The following is a 23,700-nucleotide window of genomic DNA, read 5'->3' as shown; positions in this document are numbered from 1 at the left end:
CACGTTCTGCATGGAGCACTGGGTGTTATGCACAAACAATGAATCATGGAACACTACATCTAAAACTAATGATGTAATGTATGGGGATTAAGATAACAATAAAAAAATTAAAAAAAAAAAAAAGGTATCCAGCCTGTAGCTGCTCTACCTACCTCCTAAGCGTGTTATACAGATCAAGTGAAAGAAGAAAGCACTCTGACTATAAAACCCTTAAAATAAAAGTATTATTTTGCATGAGAATGGATATATATGTAATAGCTCAAAATTTATGTCACTAAACACAAGATAATTTATAGTCCCAAAATGCTTAGCAAACTGTCATGCACACTGCAAATTCTCAATAAGTAATGATTTTTACAAAGACTACCTATTGGTAATTGAGTCCATGATCTCAAATTAAGGACTAACTCAAATGACCTTCTGCCCTTTGACCCTCCTCAGGGTTTGCAGAAGTACAGACCACTCCATTGTTCACATTTCACTCATTCAAACATTTATGTAGTGCCTATCCTCTTGTTCTCAAGAGCTCACATCTGGCAGGGCAAGCACATTTGCATTATAGTTATTGCATTATAGTTATTTGTTGTCTGTCCCATAATGAAATTATATACAAAGTTCTATGGGGGTATAAAGGAAGAAGCAATTAATTCTTTAGTCAGTGGGAGTTAGGGAAGGTTTCACATTGAAACTGGGCCTCAAGGGATGAAGGGGAAAGGTCATTCTGGAAGACAAAACAGCAAAAAAGGCACTTGTTCTAGGAACAGAGAGCACTGTCACACAGCTACTGCACAGTTTGGGGCAAAGGAAAAAAAAGTAATAGAAGATGGAGCTGGAAAAAAGGGAAATAAGAGACAGATTTTGAAGGGGTTTGTACATCATGTTAAAAATTAATGGGGCAACAACCAAGATCTGGGGGCAGACGTAAACTGTTCATTTACTTATAGTGGCAATGAGAGAAACATGCACAGGAAGAGTCCTTAGAACATTTCCATAGCTAACAAATGCCATCATTTTTCTTGATTCAAGTAACTGACAACACATTAAGAACCAATCTCACAGTCTTTTCACTTAAAAGTCTAAATGACAGACACTCTCCTCCCTATTTACCAAAGAGAATAGATACTAAGCTCTAACATAAATACCACTTGAGAAAACCAAATAGGAGCCTGAGAAGGCAGAGTAAATTCCACCTACGGAGAAAAGTCAAATATCTAAGCAGGAAAAAAAAAAAAAGAAAAAAGCTTTAAGTATATACACCATCCACATTTTTAACTTGAATAGGTAAAAGATTTCATTAATTTTCCACTATTGTGAAAAGTATGAAATGAAAGTGTGCTTTGGATATACAACCTGGCCTTCTGAACATGTTTACATCAATGTGCCTTAAACATAACATTTGTCAATTATATTACTTTCTCACAAAAACCAGCACCTCTTAATGACATTTTTACTTCTATCAACAAAAAAAAAATTTGGTAAAACAATACACAAACAAATAAAATCAATAATCTGCTATTGTCCCAAAAGCTGAGGCCAGGATCTTTGCTGTCATGTTTAGATATGGGAAGAAAAAAAAAACTATCTTGACTGACAAATTCTGAAGATTCTTCCTTTGCAATGACTTCCTTACAATGTGACATATCATTCCTGCTTTCATACCCTTACTTCAGCAATTCTTCCCACCCAAAACTCCTTCCCCTGACTGACTCTATTTACATCTGCCTTATTTTAAAAGTCCTAAGTAAGGTCTAACTTAAATTGTATCCTATCCATGAACCATCCTAAAATCTCCAGTACTTACAGAACCTCTCTTTTTGCTGAAGTCCTAATGAGCAAGTTAATATTCTTATCTTTTTTCACTTTCTGGCATTTAATCATTTTTATTCCCACTGTGAATAGGGTCAATGCCCTGACAATATGACATCAGATCTAAACTGTTAAAAGCCTTGCAGTAGCAGAGTAGTTAAGAGCTTGGGTTCTAGACTCTTAAGAGTCAAAAGTTGGAATACCAACATTCAAATCCCAACTCTACCATTTATTAGCTATGTGAACTCGGGCAAGTTAATCTAATCTAATATCTCTGTGCCTTAATTTCCTTATAGGTTAATATGGGAAAAATCAGCAGCTATCTTAAATAGTTATTTAAGGATTAAGTTAACATGTAAAGCATTCAGAACTGGGTATGGTACATAGCGCACAACAAGTATTAATTAAGCTGTTACCCATTTGTCCTTGCTCCAAGGCCTCCCTACATATTGTTGTTCTATCACTTCTAAATGGTGGTTCTGCTGTGTCAGTCCCCTGCAAAGAACTTTCCCCAGCCTTCCACAGTACATGGGTCCATGCTCTTAGCTCGGTAATCAAGGCACTCACAACTATCTCCTCAGTTTAAGCTACTCAGCATCTGCTTTATACAAAATAAGAAACAGACATATAAGGCAGACACCCTCTCTTCCAGAGTCTGACAACTACTTATAAAAAAGAGATACAAACATAAAAACGTCACACAGAATGGATGTTCACACAAAGATACTCTCCAAAAAACTCCAATCCAACAAAATCAACTTCATCAGTGACTGGAAGATGTCAAACTCGTTCAAAATTACCTGCTTTTGTCTGTTTTATTCTACTCTCGTCCACCCAAAACACACAAAAACCACCCAAAAAGACCTTTTCTTAAGGTGTACCTATCCACTTCTATTGTAAAGTCTAATTCAAACACCATCACCCTTGCCATTTAAACTTACTTAATACTATTTCATTTCAATCAACTGTTGTTGTTTTTTTTAAGATTTTATTTATTTGAGAGAGAGAGAGTGAGGGACAGCATGAGCTGGGGGAGAGGCAGAAGCAGACTCCCTGCTGAGCAGGGAGCCTGACACAGGGCTTGATCCCAGGACCCTGGTATCATGATTGGAGCCAAAGGCAGACACTTAACAGACTGCACCACCCAGGCGCCCTTCTCATTCAACTGTTATTAAGGTGTATAGTCACCCTCTGTATCCAAAATATAAGCTCCCAGAAAGAATAACAATTTCTAACCAGTTGTTTTCTTCCCTTTCACCACTGTGCCCTCCATTAAAACAGATCATTATAGAACAGGTGCTCAAAAATATGCATTGAATTTAAGTAAAAAAAGTGAAAATGGAAGTAGAATACTACTATCACTTATAACTAATTACTAAGTAAACTATAGTGAGAGTGGAAATAGACTACTGTATCAACCATTAGACTATCACGTGTCCACAGAGACTTAAATCAAATCAGAAGGAGGCAGTCCACTCACTACTCCTATGTAACCACCATATGGGTAGATTTGCTTGTTCAGTGGTACCTTGGTCAAAAGAAGGATTAATAACTATTCTATTATATGCCATCTAATTTGAAGAGCTTGACCTCCAAAGAGAAGTGAAGTCTGATACACAGGGTCAGCATCCAAGCAGGGCAATAACGGACTGCTACACCCCTGAGTAGATGATTTGGGAAAACGTGTTAAATTCCACTCTATGGCAAACCTGTCACCCTCCAAACTGCAGGTTTTCAGTACCATAACACACTCCACAAACTTAGCATTAAAAAGTGTCACCTAGGGGCGCCTGCGTGGCTCAGTCGTTAAGTGTCTGCCTTTGGCTCAGATCATGATCCCAGGGTTCTGGGATCAAGCCCCGCATCGGCCTCCTTGCTTGCCAGGAAGCCTGCTTCTCCCTCTCCCACTCTCCCTGCTTGTGTTCCTGCTCTTGCTGTCTCTCTCTCTGTCAAATAAATAAAAAAATCTTAAAAAAAAGTGTCACCTAGATTTCCACGTGCCTATGTTTTGCAGATTTTCTACAATGAGTATGTATTACTTGAATAATCAGAAAGTTTCGAGTGTTTATTACTTTTTCCAGCTTTTAATGGGTCTCCTATTAATGGCCAGTGCAGAATGCAAAAATCACAAGGTAAAAGTCAACCAAAGGGTATATATTACTCCAATTCTCCACCGCCCAGAGAAGTGCCAATTTGAACAAAGTTTTCAACTTCATACGTTTCCATTTAAAAGATTACTTCTACATATGCCATCACATGAAAGAAAAAACAATTCTCATTACCTTCCTAGGACTCCACAGCACTACAGAAATTGCAAAGAGCTGCCTAGATGGTTCGCTCTTCCCCACACCTCAAACACCCTCCTCCCTAAGGACTAAGCCCTTAATAAGGGCCACAAACAGGGTGCTAAGTAATTTACATGATTATCTCAATCCTCAAAACAATAGTAGGTACCACTATTATCCCCAGAAAACTAAAGCTTAGAGATGAGATGTTTGAAAAATAAAAGCTTGCCTGAGGTGATGCTTATAGGAAGGGATTATATTATTGTATAAAGGAATTTGCTGGGAATATATATTAGGCTCAATGACTTGTCACGAGACAATTGTAGCAGAAATCCTCAAACTGGAAATTTCACACATAGAAAACAATAAGTGATATTTGGTCAAACTGTGGGTTTTCTTTGGAACTGTGCCTCAGGATACTTGGCACATAATAGGTGCTCAATAAAAACCTGTCTGTACAAACCTAAATTTTAAATAATTTTATTCCTAAAACAATTTGATCACATGGCAAAATCTGACAGGTGATTTGTTTTTACTAGATTAGGTTGTGCAATAATCAATAATTATATCTATACCTAAGTAATGGCCTCAAATCCTGTTTTTAGCTAAAGCAGGAAAAAAAGTGAAAATGGTAGAAATAAGCTGTGTATCTTTTAAAGATAAGTTTTTCTAATTACAAATTCCATTCAAAATTTTAACACGTCATCTCAATTCATACAATACTCACTATGGATCTACCCTTAGCCATCTCAAAATAACCTACTGTGGGGGTTTTAGTATAGCCATGAAAAGCACTGCTCATGTAATCACTATTTTTTAAATAAGTAGAAGAAAAAAATCTGAGTCTCCTTTGAGTAGTGTACCAAAGTAAAGCAGGTGCATTTGCAGATTATGTACTTTAAGCAAACCTGTTATCTGATTAATTGGACCTTAGCTTAGACAAAAAGATCAAAGTTGGTTGAGTTAAGGCACTAGCAGTTAACTGATGTTTGAATTGGATAGCTGGAAAGATGAGTTCTATGAATACTCACTTTAAATGATTATGGGTAATCTATGAAGTCTTTCAGACACCCAAACTTTAGTTTCTAGGGAGAAAAAAAGGGTCTGTTCCATAGGTAAATGAACATCTGGTGTTACACAGAAAAATTAACGTATTTTTCAGTTCTTATCCTACACACAGAGTAGGGCATAGGTATTACGCAAGTGCAATCTTTTCCTCCTTTCTTTGAAAAATGATTTCTGTAATAATTCCTTAATTCTGTAGCAACAGAAGTATTGCTTTCTCTCTTTTTTCTGAGGCTCAGGTTTCTTCCATTTCAAAATACTACTATTGAAAACTTAAATTCTTCTTTTAAAAAAAGACTTAATCATTTAACTCAGGAAGAGGGAGCGAAAAGTCATGAGGTGAAGCCCAAGGTATTCCTATTAGTCTTACATAACTTACTCTAAGTTGGAACTGATTCAGTATCTCAATGAAAACCTGAGGTAAAAGCACAAAAATGAGTTCTTCAGTATATTCTCCACACACACAAGGTTTTAAAAATTGAAAGGGTCTTATTTAATTTTTTTCTTGTATTCTTAAAATATAAGCACCCACATGTATAGTAAATTAGGGTGCCAACTTAAAAATGCAAAAGGGTCACACTTAAAATAAAGGGCATTAAATTCATCCTATCACATCTAGGTAATGCAATATTTGATAGAATTGGATATAATTTCAGAAAGTAAATTAATTTCCTAACACTGATTTTTAAATATCACCTCTGTAAGTATGCATTAAGGATTTTTAAAAAGTTCTTACAGGGAACATCAAAAAGTGATTTTCAAAAGCAATACATATATGTTCACCCAACTTGCAAACAAAACTCTGAAAACGTAAAGTTACAGTTGTTCATGCTTAATGAAACTGGCTTTGAAAACTGCAAATTACGCCTTCATGGGTAAATATGTATCAAATCTTTCAAAACTGTAAATTTACACAAACAACTGTCCTTACTAGAAAGACCCTGATCTGAACTCAACTAAAAGCTGTGTTAACTACATCTCACCACTGAGACACCTGAGCCCCAGTGTAATACTCGCCACAGATTCGCAGCATTGCTTTGGGAACTGCTGCTTGCTTATTCAAGCACTGAACGGCAAATTCACCTTTCTAAAAAGACTGGAAGCAAGAAGCCAAGTTTCACTACCTAGTTTTCCCGAAATGAATTAGGGTTTGGGATTTCACTGGGAATGACCACATTATCAAGATGCCATCGCCCTCCTGAGGCATTTAATTACAGTACCTTCTCTGTTTTCCATTCAACCACCTCAACTTAATCTCCAATAGAACCAGACACACAAAAAGTTGGTCCATGGCCTTGCTGAAAGTCTCCTCTGGGTGCAAACGCTGGGATCCTGCATACATTATGCAAAAAGAGCAAAGGGAAACGAAAAGTAAAGATTGTTAGATAACGTAGTGACATTACCTTGCCCGTCTTGTGATCAAACCAGACGAGAGCATGGTTCCTTGACAGCACTTTGCAATCAAAGGTAGCATTATTCTGCGCTGGTCGACAGCGGGCCACGGAGCGGCCGATTTTAATGGGCTCGTCCAGGTAGACATGGCGCTCCTGAAATGGGTGCGAGTTCGGGCGGCAAGTGAAGATGGCCAAGGCTGACGGCATCGAGGACAGACTGGGGGTGTCTCTCCTACCAAGGTACAAAGAGGAGTTCCACCGGATCCGGACTGCCCTTCACAAGCCTATCCCCCTATCCCCCCCAAAATTTTAAATTAAAACAAACTGCGCATTGTCTAAGCATAACCAGTGAACATCAACAACTCTTCACTTGAGTGGGAAGACAAGCCAGCGCAAGCCCCATCACCTCCTTTAAAACCCAGCAGCGCCCGGATCGCACAAAGTCCCCAACGGGCAGCTTTCAGTCCATCTTCTTCCCTGGGAAGAAAAGGCTCAAACATCGGCCAGCTTCGGCCAAGAAAACTCCTGGAAGACAGTTTGGGGACTGGAGGTATCCAAGCAGATGAGTCACACACCGATTCTTGTGTTTTGTTTGGGATCGCGGCCGCTTTTCCCCCTCGGTGGCGGAAATGTTGCGGCACTGCAGCATGAAGGAAGGGTCGGTTCCGTGCGGCCAGGAAGGTCCTCTCGGGCCGAAGGAAGGTGTAGCCGAGCACCTCTGGGCAGCCACCGCCCCTCTTCGAGGGCCTCGGGGAGTGCAACGGCAGAGGCGAGGGGGGCGGCAAGAGGGTCTAGACCGTCAGCGGGACAGTCTGCATTGCTCCTGCTGCGCGGAGGCCGCCCGGAAGGTGGCACGAGGTCCCTGGCACGAGCCGAGACGGCGGTAGCTGGGGTCCTTGGCGCGAGGAGCGGGGACAGACAGAGGCGCGGGCAGCGGCCGAGTCGGGACTCCCGGGCACCTGGCGGGCGTCCCCGCGCCCAGGGCAGAGATCTGGCTCGGCAGGCCGGTGCGGACCGAGCGAGGCACAACCCCGGGGAGGCTCAGGGGTCTCGGCCCGCAGGAAGTTGGTCCCTGAACGCCTGGGCTCCTGGCTGCTGCTCAGCACACCGGCCGCCTTCTTTCAGGGTCGCCCCCGCGAGGGTCGCATCTCAGGGACGGCAGCCACAGCTCCCAGCGGACGAGGAGGTGGGGGAGGGAGGCTGGCCCGGAGATTAGGGGAGAGGCCTGGAGGCCCCGGGCTGGGTCCGCCGCAGCCTCCACCACTCGCGGCCGGTGGGACACGCTCAGGCTGTGCCCGACAAGGCAGGAAACTTTCCGACCTGGTGGGGAAAACATGAAAACAAACGGCCGTCAGGCGCCGGTGCCCGCCCGCCTTAGCCCGCACCCCCTTCAACCCGCCCCCCGCCAGTCTCCGCGACTGGCCACGACCTCGGCCAACCTCTCCGCGGACAAGCTGCGGGGATTTAGAGCCGGGACACCACGACGGGTCCAGCCTCCCTCGCCGCTGCCGCCGCCTCACCTTACCTTGCCAGCGCCGGCCGCCATAGTGACTCTGACTGAAACCTACCCGGTGCACCGCCACGGGAACGCGCACCCTTCAAGGGCCCTCCTACCCCCTCTCCCGCGCCGTAGTCCGGGGTCGTCACGTGTTAGACGCCGTGGAGGCCATGATGGTTAAGGGCATAAAGAGGGCAAGCTAATTTTTCACGGGCTCCAGACGCCATGTTAGTTAAGGGCTGGAAGCTTCAAACCATAGGACAACCTTTACGACCATTTTGGTTAAGGGCAAGAGAAAATTTGACCTGTTGAAGGTTTTCCAAACAAAACATGCCAACTTCCTACGTTACCGTCTTGGGAAGAAGACACCAACTTTTACTAAATTTTATTCACTATACTTCTCATTGAAAATACCAATGAACGAAGAGAACAGACCCATCCGAAGGAGATGTTCATTTGCAGTCATCTTAACTGTGGGCAACACAGTCCCCTACCGCCGCCTTAGGTGTGAACAACCAAATTCCCACAAGTCTCAGGATTTGTGCATCAAAAATGAGATCCATCCTCCCCCTGCTACTTCTGTGAATCCTGTCCAGAGAAAAACTCTTAGTCCCCGCATTCCATTTCGAATGACCCTTCTCATGGGACCTATCACGTCCCCCCAGGACTCCAATGCAGATTCTACCCCGGAAAGAGTGTGAGTTCAGAAAGTTTAAAATCACGGTGCTTCCAGAGAGAGGTCAAACAATTTTCAATATGAAAAAAAAGGGGGTATTGTCCCCACTCATAATATTATGGTGGTCGAGGAGTCATTAGTCTATAGAAGGAACGAATACAAAATCTAAACGAAAATTTCAAGAAAAGATGGTGGGAAGGAGTTTTATTCATTTAGAACCAATGATGGCTTCATTCTTCAAATTCCTTTGACAACAGGCTCTACCACTGTGTGAACTTGGGCTTTTCTAAAACTTTTCTAAACCCTTTCAAGCCTCCTTTTATCATCTATAATTTGGAGATAATACATAACTCACTTATTGTGGGAATTCTTTCAATACTTACATATAGGGTTTTGGCCCTGTCCTACCTGTCCTAAATTCTGTGCTGGGCCCCGGGGACACATAGGTGAACAAAACCTCCATCCCTGCCCTCTGAAAGCAATACCTCGGTATTGTGGGATAGGGATGGGGGCGGGGAACAAACATAGACACAGATCATTTCACTTTGATGTAATGAGGGCTAAGATGGAAGCAAGCACTGAGTACTAAAGATGTCAGGGACAGCCTTCTAGGGGAGGTAACTAACTGAACTTAAGGAAGGAAGGTAGGAAAACCACAATAAATGACGTATTTGCTGAATGGCTTCTTAAATTTCCAGGAAGAGAGAATAGCAAGAAAGGAACAAAGCGATTTGAAACGGTGGACCAATGTGCCTGGCACATAATAGTGACAATAAATATTTGATGCATGAATGAAAATTACATACTGTTACTCATTATTACAGGATAAAGTAGAAATGGCACAAAGTGAGTCTGGAGGGAAGAATATGCATTAGATTATAAAGACTTTGTATATTTGTGTATTTTTCTAGGACTCTTCACTAACTCAACAAATATGTATTTAACTACTACTGTGTTCCAGATACTTTATTCTGGAAAAAAAAATAATAAAGATATGTTGAAAAGTTTTAATATAAGAGGATGAAAAGTTTTCATTTCTGGTCACTTTTAGGCTTATGTGGAATAAAGTAATACAGGTCCCTCCACAAATCTTAATGAGTTCTGTGAATGAATTCATAAGTTATTTGTGCATACTTTCATTTGTTCATTCTATCAATATTTAATTGAATGCCAACTGGGAAACAGCTACTTTGAAAAGCCCTCAACAGTGAAAATAACCCTGACTCCCTCAAGCTGCTCACAATTTAGGTGATGACATAGTAAGATAGTTGCTGTTGTGAGTATATCAAGAGTGATGGGAACATGGCAGAGTAGTTTATTTGTTAAATTTTAATTCCAGTACAGTTAACCTACAGTGTTATATTAGTTTTAGGTGTACAATATAGTGATCAACAATTCTATACATTACTCAGTGCTCTTCAAGATAAGTGTATTCTTAATCCCCTTCACTATTGCACCCATCCCCCTTTGGTAACCATCAGTTTGTTCTCTACATTTAAGAGTCTGTTTTTTAGTTTTTTTACTTTATTTGTTTTATTAAATTCCACATATGAGCGAAATCATATGGTATTTGTCTTTCTCTGACTAACTTATTTTGCTCAGCATTATACTCTCTAGATTCATCCATGTTGTTGCAAATGGCAAGATTGCATTCTTTTTATGGCTGAATAATATTCCATTGTGTGTGTATATGCATATATATATATACACATACATATATCACTTCTTTTTTTTTTTTTAAAGATTTTATTTATTTCTTTGAGAGAGAGAGAATGAGAGAGAGCACATGAGAGAGGGGAGGGTCAGAGGGAGAAGCAGACTCACTGCCGAGCAGGGAGCCCGATGCGGGACTCGATCCAGGGACTCCAGGATCATGACCTGAGCCGAAGGCAGTCGCCCAACCAACTGAGCCACCCAGGTGCCCCATATATCACTTCTTTATCCATTCATCAGTCGATGGACACTTTGGCTGCTTCCATAATTTGGCTAGTGCAAATAATGCAGCAATAAACATAGGGATGCTTATATCCCTTTGAATTAGTGTTTTCGTATTCTTTGGGTAAATACTATTGGTATTTACCCAGTAGTAGGATTACTGGATTGTAGGGTAATTCTATTTTAATTTTTTGAGGAATATCAATTCTGTTTTCCACAGTGGCTGTACCAGTTTGCATTCCTATCAATAGTGTACGAGGGTTCCTTTTTCTCCTCATCCTCACCAACACTTGTTTCTTGTGTTTTTTATTTTAGCCATTTTGACAAGTATGAGGTGATATTTCATTGTGGTTTCGATTTGCATTTCCTTGATGATGAGTGATGTTGAGCATCTTTTCATGTCTGTTGGCCATCTGTATGTCTTCTTTGTAAAAATGTCTGTTCATGTCTTCTGCCCAGTTTTTAATTGGATTATTTCATTTTTGGTGTTGAGTTATATAAATTCTTTATGTATTTTAAATACTAATCTTTTATCAGATAGGTCATTTGCAAATATCTTCTCTCATTCAGTGGGTTGTCTTTTAGTTTTGTTGATTGCTTCCTTTGTTGTGCAGAAGCTTTTTATTTTGATGTGGTCCCAATAGTTTATGTTTGCTTTTGTCTCCCTTGCCTCGGGAGACATATCTAGAGAAATGTTGCTGCGGCTGATGTTGGAGAAATTATTGCCTGTTCTTTCTTCTAGGATTTTTATGGGTTCAGGTCTCACATTTAGGTCCTTAATCCATTTTTGAGGGTTTTTTTTTTGTTATGGTGTAAGAGAGTGGTCCAATTTCATTCTTTTGCATGTGGCTGTCTAGTTTTCCAAACAGCATTTGTTGAAGAGACTGTCTTTTTCCCATTGCATATTCTTGCCTCCTTTGTCAAAGATTAATTGACCATGTAACAGTGTGGAGTAGTTTAAACTGAGACCTGAAAAATGAGTAGGAGTAGGGCAGCTACTCTGGTAGTAGCGGGATAATGAAATTTTAGGCCAAGAAAACATCATAAACAAAGACCCAGAAACTTGAGAGAACAGGACTTTACAGAAATTACATGTGGGCCTATATTACTGAAGCATAAGGGGCGGGAATTGGTCAAGAAGAGGCGCACAGAAGTGGGTTTCAATTGTTGAAGGACCTGAGGGCAAATAAAGGACTTCACAACATTTTCATCTTTCTCCTAAGTTAAAGTAGAGTAATGAAAATCAAGGTTTCAGAATCAGACCTTGCATTACCATTTACCAGCACTGTAAACCATAATTTTTTTAGCTTCTCTAAGTCTTTGAAAAAAGTAGATAATACCTCACAGAGTTTTGGGATGCCTGGGTGGCTCAGTCGGTTAAGCGTCTGCCTTCGGCTCCAGTCATAATCCTAGGGTCTTGGGATCTAGTGCTCAGCGGGGAACCTGCTTCTCCCTCTGCCGCTCCCCCTGCTTGTGCTTTCTCTCTCTCTCTCTAATAAATAAAATTTTTTTTAAAAGATCATGACCCAAGCCGAAGGCAGACACTTAACCAACTGAGCCACCCAGGCATCCCTAAATAAAATCTTTAAAAGACAAACAAACAAACCTCACGGAGTTTTGTTAGGATTAAGTAAGATAATGCAAGACAAAGTGCCATCCTTCCATGATGCCTAGAAATAGTTATTTTAAATCAATGTTATTTTTTTAATTCTTACTACTAGTAAGAATTCCCCCAGCCTTCCACGTACAGTAAGGAGCAAGTTGTATTATCCTAATTCATAGATGGAGAAACATGTTCATAAATGTAGAAATAAAAAGTATCTCCTTATGTTAAGTTCTACTACAGTATCTCTTAAAATTAATGTTAAAAAGAATAGGGTTTTTTTTCTGTGAGAAAAGCTGGGATTGCTGTAACCTGGAAGGGTAAAGAATCCTACCAAGCTATGCAGGGCACTAGAAATGCCAAAACGACATTGAAGGCATTCTTCACCCACTGGTATTCGGCAGGCACAGAAAAGTCTTAAATTAAGAAATCTCATACATGAGATATTTTGCATTCTAAGCCATGTGGGTGTTCCTCTCTCTGATTCTGTATCCATACAGTATTTTAATTAAATAAAAAATAGGTCATGTTTTGGGGTGCCTGGCTGGCTCAGTCAGTAGAGCTACCCATGACCTCAGGGTTGTGAGTTCAAGCCCCATGTTGGGCATGGAGCCTACATTTAAAAAAAAAAAAAAATATATATATATGTATATATATATAATGTTTTGAGAAATTTGGAATGGTAATATTTCTCAATGTTGTAGCTTTGTCTCTTTTTTAAAATTTTTACCTTTTTAATAGACTGATAACTATTACCACTGCTATGATCCATGATCCGTGATAGTTTTCAATCTTTTTTTTTTTTTTTAAGATTTTATTTATTTATTTGACAGAGAGAGAGACAGCGAGAGCAGGAACACAAGCAGGGGGAGTAGGAGAGGGAGAAGCAGGCTTCCCACCGAGCAGGGAGCCCGATGCGGGGCTTGATCCCAGGACCCTGGGACCACGACCTGAGGGCGAAGGCAGATGCTTAACAACTGAGCCACCCAGGCGCCCCGATACTTTTCAATCTTAGAAAAGCAAAGACAGAATTGTAAAATCATTACCCTGGTACCATGAAAGATAGGCCATTATTAGTATTTCAGACGTGTAGGAGACAACTCGGTAAACTGACTTAATATACAACCCTCCCAAGTGATAGTGATCTAATTAGACTTTAACCAATGACACATGATATAATGAATTATGGAAAATTTGCATAACAGCTTAAACAGAGTATCTAGATTGCAAATATCGGTAGGCAAACTAATTAAAGAGGAGGCCTGGAGTAGTCAAAAATTAAAATTGAGAGTATATAATATTTTTTTATGGCACACAATGGCTTATTAAAACTAAAGTTTCATCCTCTTTTCAATAAGGAAGGCTCTCCTCATTAGAGAGATGCTAATGAGTGGAAATACCCTGTCATTTCCCAGGTGCCCAGGGTGGAGTGGCCCAGACATTCCAGAGGTACTGCTCATCTGTTTTTGGTTCTTCAGGAAATAGAAGAAAAATAGAAGAAAAATAATTGCCTAATGACAAATAAATACATGTATTTTTCATTTAGCAAAATTTTAATGGGCAGAGATTCTATATTGATTCTATATTATTCTCATTATCATTTTGCACTTTAACTTTTTATTATAAAAAGTTTCAAATGTACAGGAAAATTGAAATAAAATTATAATGAACACACATATATATCCTTCCTTGATTCAAAGTTGTTACCATTTAGCCATATTGGCTTTACCTATTTATGTGTTTTTCTGAACTTTTTGACAGTAAGTTGCAGACACCAATATACTTTACTCCTAAATAGATCAGCATGCATTTCCTAACAATACAGACATTATCCTAAATAATCACAATATATGAGGTTGGGTTTTTCTTTTAATTATCTTATTTTTAATGTAGAAAACTGAGAAAACATAAGCATAAAGAAAAACCACCCATAATTCCAGTGCCCAGAGATAACCACTATAAGCAGTTTGGTGCTATCAAGAAAAATGGCATCATCTTGTACCCATTGCTTTGTCCACACAGAATGAAGCACCTCTACTTTTTTTCACCCTTCACAAGAACATTTTTCATGCTTTCTGTGGTAGGCAGTATAATGGTCCTTCAAAGATATCCATGTCCTAATCCCCAGAACTCATGAATATGTTCAGTACATGGCATAGGAGACTTTGCAGGTATGATTAAGGGTACAGAACTTGAACTGGGGAGATTATTCTGGATTATCTGAGTGGATCTACTTTTAATCACATGAGTCCTTAAAAGTAGAAGAGGGAGGCAAAGAGTAGGTCAGAGAGATATGACATGAGGACTCACCTTGCTGGCTTTGAAGATGGAGGAAGGAGCGGGCCATGAAGTAAAGAATGAAGCTGGAAAAAGGCAAGGAAACTGATACTCTCCTAAAGCTTCCAGAAAGGACCTCAGTTCTAACAATGCTGTGATTTTAGCCTAGAGAGACCCAGTTGGAATTCTGACCTACAGAATTTTAAGATAATAAATTTGTGTTGTTTTAAGGCACTGAATGTATGGCAATTCATTATAGCAACAGTAGAAAATGAATACATATCCCCATTTGTATTTGCCTTTGAAATAATAATCTTTTATTCTTTAGGACATTTTTGTCTGAGTGATTTTCCTCTTCCATTTGGCTTTGAAAATGGCAATGATTAATGCAATGGAAAAATAAAGGCAGAACCCGGGGCGCCTGGGTGGCTCAGTCGTTAAGTGTCTGCCTTCGGCTCAGGCATGATCCCAGGGTCCTGGGATCGAGCCCGGCATCGGGCTCCCTGCTCCGCGCGAAACCTGCTTCTCCCTCTCCCATTCTCCCTGCTTGTGTTCCCTCTCTCGCTGTGTCTCTCTCTGTCAGATAAATAAATAAAATACTAAAAAAAAAAAGGCAGAACCCCTTGGTTTTGCTCTGAGAGGACAACTAAATCTCCTATGGTGATTCTGATAAGGGCTAGGCTGGTTCATTTACAGACTAATATAATAGGGGGAGGGATTATTCTATAGTCCTTCTAAGAAATTCATTTGGAGGGGTACCTGGCTGGCTCAGTTGGTACAGCATGGGACTCTTGATCTCAGGCTTGTGAATTGGAACCCCATGTTGGGTGTAGAGTTTACTTGGAATTATGGAAACTATTTGTTTTAAGGAAAACAGTTTACTCTTAATCTCTTTCATGGATCTTTGTACTTGTCTTCCATAGCACTTGTAACAATTTGTAATGAGGTACGAGTATAACATCTTCATTAATGTTTGCTTTCCCTCTGGGCTGTAAGCATTTTAAGAGTAAGGAGTCTGTCAGATTTTGCTTTCTGTTGTTTTTTCAGCACCGAGCACAGTGCCTGGCACATAGAAAGGACAAACATATTTGTGAAATGATTGGATCTTTGGCTATGAAAGATCTGGTTCTTGAGTGGCTAATGTACAGCTAAACTGCTCTGCATAATAGTATTTAAAATAATGTTAAATTATATATAACATTAAAATAACTTTTTTTTTTTTTTAGAAAAAAAAAAGCTGTGTTTCAACATAAGCTTGGGAACCTCTTTGCCAATGATTATGCTTTTATGGAGATTTCTTTCCTGGATACAGATTCAAACTGCACTGTCTGTCATTCTGGAGACATCGGTGTGTTCTTGTGTATGTGTGAGTTCCTTCCAAAAGTCCTCTTAGGAGGTCAGGAACAGATTGTCAGGAAAGACAAAGAGTGGTGTCTTCACTTCCGGCTGGCAGCAGGCCCTAGAGTCCATCAGGCAGGGAGCTGACCCTGGGCTACGGTGCTCCAGTCAGATTGTATTTCACCATGCTAAACACCCAGATGGAGCAGTCTGGGGGCACTGGAGTTAAAATAACTGCTAAGTGGAGCCCCCTTGCTAGAGACATTTCTAAGAGCCACAACTAACAGAGAGGTTGCTCTGTTTTTCCAGGAACAGCCACTTCTGCAGGCGTGAAAGTGGAGTGTCATTAGTGAGAATGAACAGCAGCGTGATGAGCCTGGAAAGTACTTCCACGCTAAACTTTGAGGAAGGAAGGGTGTACCCGGGCACCATTTTTTTTTTATATACAACCTAAGTCACAGTTCTGTTTGAGCAAGTGTTTCTGAAAGCACTTTTTTTTCCCTTCCTAGTCAGCTCTTACTGGTTAGGCAGGCAACAGAAACTAACCCTGGCCAACCTAAACGTATAGAAATTATTGGAAAGACATGGGGGAAGCTCAGAGAATGGAACTAAATGCTGAAGAAGCAAATCTCAGGAAGGATGGGAAGCAAAGCTAATCAGCAACAGAGCCAATAGGCAGCCTGTCTTTAGGAGGCCTCTTCAGCACCAACTTCAGGAGAAATCAACTCACCCTCTTCTCAGTCCTTGAGTCCCTCTTCTTGAGATCCAAATGCCACAGAGACCACTGATCCAGGTTAGGTTACATGCCCATTTCATGGCCAGAAGGGTGGGCACTTTGAAGGACCATCCCACTAACTCTGTATCCAATGAAAGAGGGATGGTTTTCCAAAGCTGTGGTCAGGAGAAGGGGACGGATTGCCAGACAGGCAAAAGTTCCTGATGTCCACTTACCAGTTTACTCAGTGACTGTGCATTCAGGAAAATTAGTCTTGTCTTTGAGCCCCTTAGCAAAGAGGTTTAGCTGCCTGTAACCTATGTGACCTTAGATAAATCATAAACCATCTCTGAGCCATAGTTTCCTCATTTATAAAATTTATTGAATAGTTTGGACCAGATGATTCCTAATGGCTTGTAGAGTGGAAAGAGCCAGAAGAGAGGGTGTCGTCCCAGATACTGGCAATGTGACCTTGGCTGACTTATTTGCCAATTTTGGGTTTCCCTGTGTAAAATAAAGTAGACCCCTTTAGGTTCCTTCTAGCTCTTAGATGGGAGTAGCCAGGTTAGTCTTTCCCCCAATAAAATCAGTGGGATATCCTTGTTTCCAGGAAACACACACTGGAGTATTAAGGGGTAAAGGAGCAGTATGTATACAAGCTACTCTTAAATAATTCAGAAAAAAAAAAATATATATAAATTAAAAAATATATATACATATATGTAAAAAGAGGAGAATGTGACCAAACTTTTTATAAGTAATGGATTTGAAGGGTGCCTGGGTGGCTCAGTTGGTTAAGCATCTGCTTTCAGCTTAGGTCATGATCCTAGCCAGGGTCCTGGGATCGAGCCCTGGGTCTGGCTCCCTGCTCAGTGGGGAGTCGGCTTCTCCCTCTCCCTGTGCCTCTCCACTGTTCATGCTCTCTCACATGCTCTCTCTCAAATAAATAAATAAAATCTTTTTAAAAAAGTAATGACTTTGAATAAAGTGGGAGTTCTTTGTGCTATTCTTAAAACTTTTCTCTAATTGTAATTATTTCAAAATGAAGTTAAAAAAAAAAAAGCCAATGGGGAGGGCAAAAGGAACTCTGCTCCTCCACTTGCATGTCCAAAGGCCTTTTGATGAATTATTTGTGTGACAAATGAATATTTGTGTGTCCATATTGCTGGATCCAAACTCTCTAGGGAAAGTTGTTAGTGCCAAGACATGGATTCTACAGGGAGTCCCCACTGTTAGTGGGACAAAGCTCCACTGTGGACCTGGAAGACACTGGGTAAGGCCTATCTATTTACTCCGCCTGAGGAGTCTAAGTGGGTGGAGATTTCCTGTTGGCTTTTATGCTTTTCTGTTGTTGTAACAATTGTTGGGGAGAACATATTTCAGACACAGCATATCTTTAATGCTTTGTTCTTTTAAGACTCATTTATAACCCAACAAATGTCTCTACCAAGTACTTACCAATTTGATTTGAAGCCAAATATTACTACCTTCACACAGTCATTTCTTTCTTTTATTTATTTATTTATTTTTTAATTTAAGTAATCTCCATGCCCAACGTGGGGCTTGAACTCATGACTGTGAGATTAAGAGTCCCATGCTCTACCAACTGAGCCAGCCAGGCACCCCCCACACAGTCATTTCTTATTCCAAAATGATTTCAGTATCTAGAGGGGTATTCATTGCAGGATTATATCAGCAAAATGTTGGGAACAACCTAGTGGTCCATTAAATAGAGTACTGGTTAAATACGTTCATGCAATGAAAAATTGTGTTGATGGTAAAAAAGAACAAAGCAGCTCCCTAAAGTGACTATGGAACAATCTTCAGGTTAAAAATAAATGAAGCAATTCTATATGAGTGAATATGGAACAATCCCCAAGGTATTATTTTAAAAGCAACATGTAAAATCATGTGTAAGTATAATACTATTGTATTAAAAATCTGCTTGAATGAGTAAGCGATGAGTGGACAATGTTTTTGCCTGCTCAGCATATTCCTGTATATACATATGCAGAGCATTTTCTGGGAAGATACACAGGAAATTAATAACAATGGTAACCTCTGAAGAGAAGAGCAATGGGTGAAGGTATGGAACTGGGGAATAAGAATGGGAGAGAGACTTGCTTTTCACTTAACATCTTCTGAGTTTTGTACCAAATTTAATGTAGGAGTCATTGCCCCTTTAAGAGTAAATCCTTAGGGCCCATTCTTATCATATAGGCTTAAGTGAAGATAAATAGCCAAGGAATTTGTGCTATTCGGGTGTGAGTATTCTGAATACTGAGTTCATGGCTTCTCATCTTTTTGCTCCCACAAAAGCTAGCCTTATCTTTGCATGTAGTAGTCACTTAATAATCTTTTTTATTTTTTTAAGTTTATTTATTTTTTTAGTAATCTCTACACCCAATGTGGGGCTTGAACTCATAACCCCGAGATCAAGAGCCACATGCTCCCCCAACTGAGCCAGCCAGGCATCCCAGTAATCTTTTCATTGAACTGAGTTTAATTGGATTGATTTGTAGGCTTTTAGGGGCACTTCTGTATACATTCTTACTTGCTGGTTTAAATCTAGGTGTATTAGCCCTTCGTGTGTTTTCCTCTTTTCTATCCTAAAGGAAAAAAGATAAAATATTCATTTTGTATTCTTAAGAATTTAAAGATTAGCCAGCCGGTGGATGTAAATTTCTGCCTCCTTTCTGGAGGGCATTTTGGTATCATAAACCAGCATGTAAAACATGTTCAGGTTGTAACCCCAGTAATCCCATCCTTAGCATTTTATCCTAAGGAAACAATTACACAGTTCAGAAAAAGATGTATGCACAAGGATGTTCATAGCCGTGCTGCTGTTAGTACTGAAAATCTGGAAACAATCTCAAATGTTCATGGGCAGATAAGTGGTTAATTAAAGAATGGTATGTCCATCTAGGCTGCCCATTAAAAATGATGATTCCACTGTATATTTCTTTTTTTTTTTAAGATTTTATTTATTTATTTGACAGAGAGAGAGAGAGTGAGCACAAGCAGGGGGAGCGGCAGGCAGAGGGAGAGGGAGAAGCACGCTCTCCGTGGAGCAGGGAGCCCGATGCGGGGCTTGATCCCAGGACCCTGAGATCATGACCTGAGCCGAAGGCAGACGCTTAACCGACTGAACCACCCAGGCGCCCCTCCACTGTGTATTTCTTGATGAGGAAAGATATCTATAGCATATTGTTAAGTGATAGACTGTACATGTGTATGATCCCATTTTTATCAAATTTCATACATAGACCATTTCACTATATTTATATATAAATGGATACCTGGGAGAAATTCTATCAAAATACTAAAAATGTTTATTCCTCTATGATGAGTGATTTTTAATTTTCTCTCTGTATTTTTTCATATTATTTACATTTTCTTCTGGAGCCCACGTTGTATCACTTTTACCAAAAACTGAAACTATTAAAGAATAAAAAGCGCTCAAGTGATTTCCCTAGTTTTACTCTTTGATTCAATAAATATTTGTTGAGTACACCAGAGTATCCTAGACTTATCTTTCCTATTTTACAGTCTGCAGAATTTTCTATATGCCCATGTGAGAAGATATTGAAGTTAAGTAGTTACTAAATGTAGCTTTGGGCGCCTGGGTGGCTCAGTTGGTTGAGCAACTTCCTTCAGCTCAGGTCATGATCCTGGAGTCCCGGGATCGAGTCCCGCATCGGGCTCCCTGCTCAGCAGGGGGTCTGCTTCTCCCTCTGACCCTCTTCCCTCTCGTGCTCTTTGTCTCTCATTCTCTCTCTCTCAAATAAATAAATAAAATCTTTAAAAAAAATAATAAATGTAGCTTTAAGTTTTAAAAACTTGAGCACCAGGAAAAAATCAGAATAATAGTTGTCTCTTGGAGAGGTTGGGATGGAGATTGATTGGGAAGGGGTATGAAGGAACATGTTAGGGTGATGGTATGTTCTGGAGGTTTGGGTTACAGAGATAATATGCGTTTGTCAAAACTCAACAAATTCACTCAAGATTTGTGCATTCCTACTAACATTGAGGGAAAAAAAGATTTGTGCATTCCCCTGTATGTCAATTTTATAACAAAAGAAAAAAATAAATAAATTGGATTTCAGTTAGTGATATTGATGTCTGGAATTTACTTTGAAACGCACCAAAAACAAGATAGATTAATAGATGGCTTGAAGAATGGATAGATGGATAGATACCTAATAACACAACTATAATACAACACTAGTTGTAGAATCTAGGTGGGGTGTATACATGTGTTCATAATAAAATTCTTATAATTTTGCTGTTTGAAAATTTTTCATAATAAAATGTTGAGAAAAATATAAGCACCAATCATCTATTAATATATGGAATAGGTATATATTTTATCCTTGTAAAGTGAATTCAGCAAATTGAGTTCTGGAAGTTGCCCCCAAGAAAAACTCAACCTTTTTGGATAGATAAGCTATATAAATACATATATGTACATATGACATAATTAGCGACAGGGCTATCTTCATGAGTGCATTCATTGTACAGTCACCCAGGGCCCCACGCTTAGTTTAATGCTGTGCTATTGCTGTATTGAAATTCTTTCTTTCTTTCTTTCTTTCTTTCTTTCTTTCTTTCTTTCTTTCTTTGAGAGAGAGAGAAATAGCATGAGAGGGGATAGGGTCAGAGGGAGAAGCAGACTCCCCGCCGAGCAGGGAGCCCGATGCGGGACTCGATCCCGGGACTCCAGGATCATGACCTGAGCCGAAGGCAGTCGCCCAACCAACTGAGCCACCCAGGCGCCCTGTATTGAAATTCTTAACAATTTTTTAACATGGGGCCTTGCGTTTTCATTTGCCCTGGGCCCTGCAAATTATGTAGCCAGTCTTGACTAATGAAGAATAATAATATCACTAACACATATTATCTTCTCCCTATGTCAAGCATTATGTCAATCACTTTACATACATTATCTCATTGAATCTTCAAAAAAGGACTAAAGACGTAGGTACTATTAATATCCCCATTTTACAGATGAACATACGCAGGCTCAAAGAAATTAATTATTTGCTCAAGTGCACAGATTTATTGTACCCTCACTATACATAGTAGTGCAGTACACATAGTAGATATTCAATAAGTATTTATTGGATAAATAATAATAATAATGGTTTCCATTTATTGAGCCTAGAATGCTCTTACTGAAACCTGAGATGATCTTCCCCAATCCACACTCCCCACCTTTGGCATTACTACCTCAAGGCCACATTCCCTGACACCCTAATTTAGGTCAGGTCTCTTTTTATTATACCCTAGGCTTCTTCTTTATAGCATTCATCACACATGTAATTAGGTAGTTCTTTTTTTAATGCCTGTCTTCCCTTCCGGACTGGAAGCTAAGTGAAGACAGTGGCTCGCTTTCACCACTCTATTCCCAGCACCCAGTGCTGTACCTGGAGCACAGCCTGGCTGCCTGCCAAGGTTTGATTACACATTTTCTTTTTTTTTATTGATTATATATATATTCTCATTTAATCTTCAACCCTGGAAGGTATAATTGTTACCATCGTTTTATAGGTGAAGAAACCAAGGCTCAGAGAAGTTAAGTATGAGCTACCCCATCACCGTGATGTGGTCCTACATTTGCCCTACTCCAAAATCTCTCGTCATTTCACTGAAACCCACTGTTTTCACATGACAATCTGCTTGACATTATTTTCTGTCTCTAGGCACCACTTACTCCTCTAGTATCTCTTTCAGCTCCTATTTCTGTTGTCTGACCTCCGGGCTCTCTAATGAAGAGGAGGCATGCTTTCCAAGAAGTAATTACAGCAGGTGACATAACCAGGCTGGCTGTAGCCAGGGTTTTATTTTTTAACCTTGATGAGTAAAGCAGCTGGAAACACTACCCTCTAAGAGCAAAAGATCCAGTTTCCCTTTGGTACTAACTCTTCTTTAGTTCTGGGAAACACCTTGAAGTGATCTCTTGGGCTATGTAAATGTAAAGCACTCACCCATGTCTAGTTCTTGGGAAAGGCCCAGAATAATTAAGGTAAAGCAAATGTAGATGCTTTGAGCTGTTAATAAGACATCTCTTAGCAGTTCTCTGGCACTACAGATTATTATTCCTGTAAGTGTGAATTTAGACTGTCCAATGCTTGTGCATCACTGAGTATCTTTGCAGAGTTGAGAGAACTATTCTTTGGGCAATTGTTTGTGAGGGTCATGGAAGTGGGATGAGGTGGGAGAGGGCGCAGGTTTATTTCCTTTAGCCAGTGCTGGAGGAGAGACTATGAACAAAAAACAAAGAGTGCTCGGCCCAGCATGGCACGGTGTGGATTTTGCATTCCACCTGTTGTGTTATTTAAAGACTGAAAATCCAGGACCTTAAGACTTGGACTGGTGACAAATTATGTTGTCCTTTGTCTTTTGTAGAACATAGGGCAAAAGAACATCATCTGGCAGTGATAGAGTTTCTAGAGGACCTAGGTTTGTGCTATTTGAGGGTAAGTTTAGACAGTAGACTTCTCAGAGTTACCCCTGCTCATAGCAGTGTAAGTTACTCTATTACATTTCTTTTCAAGTATTTCCCAAGCCTTCTAAAAGGACTTGTTAACGTCACAGCCAGCTCTTAGTTGTGCCCTTAAGTTTGTTCCACTTTCTCTGAGGAATATCAAGCGTTTCCCAAAGTTAGTGGTGACAGTCATCTGTACAAGACAGTTGTGCCCAGCGGGGCTGCATCCTCATAGGGATGAGACACAGCAGGGCTATAGAGGTCCAGAAACTTGGGGCATAAGAACAGAAAGGATTGATCCTGGGAACACAAGAGCTACATCAGAAATGCAGAGGAGGAACAGGTTTCTATGAAGGCTTTTGCCATCATAATTTGAACACTGAAAGTATGTATGATATTTTGTCATCACTGGCTAGTGAGATAGGATCTATATTTGTTACTCTGTATGCCTTAGCCCGCTTCCAAGATGGCTCCCAATGATCCTCATTTTGTTGTATTCATGTCCTTTGCTAGTCTTTTCCCGCAGTGAATCAGAGCTAGTCTATGTGAACAACAGACTATGGCAGAGGTCATAGTCAGTGACTTCCAAGAGTAGGTTGTAAAGGACTTGTAACTTCTGCT

At 40.1% G+C, this 23,700-nt stretch overlaps 1 protein-coding gene across 44 annotated transcripts in view; it reads right to left on the bottom strand.

The window, feature by feature from the left end:
• The window catches only part of SLMAP (sarcolemma associated protein), a 269,063-nt gene that overhangs the window by 233,452 nt on the left and 11,911 nt on the right, over positions 1-23,700 (bottom strand). For 41 of the 44 annotated variants that reach the window (XM_081819522.1, XM_081819511.1, XM_081819483.1 and 38 more), the window contains exons 1-2: positions 8,076-8,183; positions 6,560-7,870 (exon numbers count right to left, since the gene is read on the bottom strand). In XM_081819522.1, coding sequence (XP_081675648.1) covers positions 6,560-6,757 — 198 coding nt within the window. In that variant the 5' untranslated portion in view covers positions 6,758-7,870; positions 8,076-8,183. Of the gene's footprint in view, positions 1-6,559; positions 7,871-8,075; positions 8,184-23,700 lie in introns of those variants that run through there. The other 3 variants (XM_081819675.1, XM_081819703.1, XM_081819490.1) reach the window with 2 other exon arrangements.

Source organism: Leptonychotes weddellii, chromosome 1, assembly GCF_054177405.1.
Source record: "Leptonychotes weddellii isolate Sample4059 chromosome 1, ASM5417740v2, whole genome shotgun sequence".
Taxonomy (NCBI): Eukaryota; Metazoa; Chordata; class Mammalia; order Carnivora; family Phocidae; genus Leptonychotes; species Leptonychotes weddellii.
This window is presented reverse-complemented; position numbering and strand designations above follow the sequence as displayed.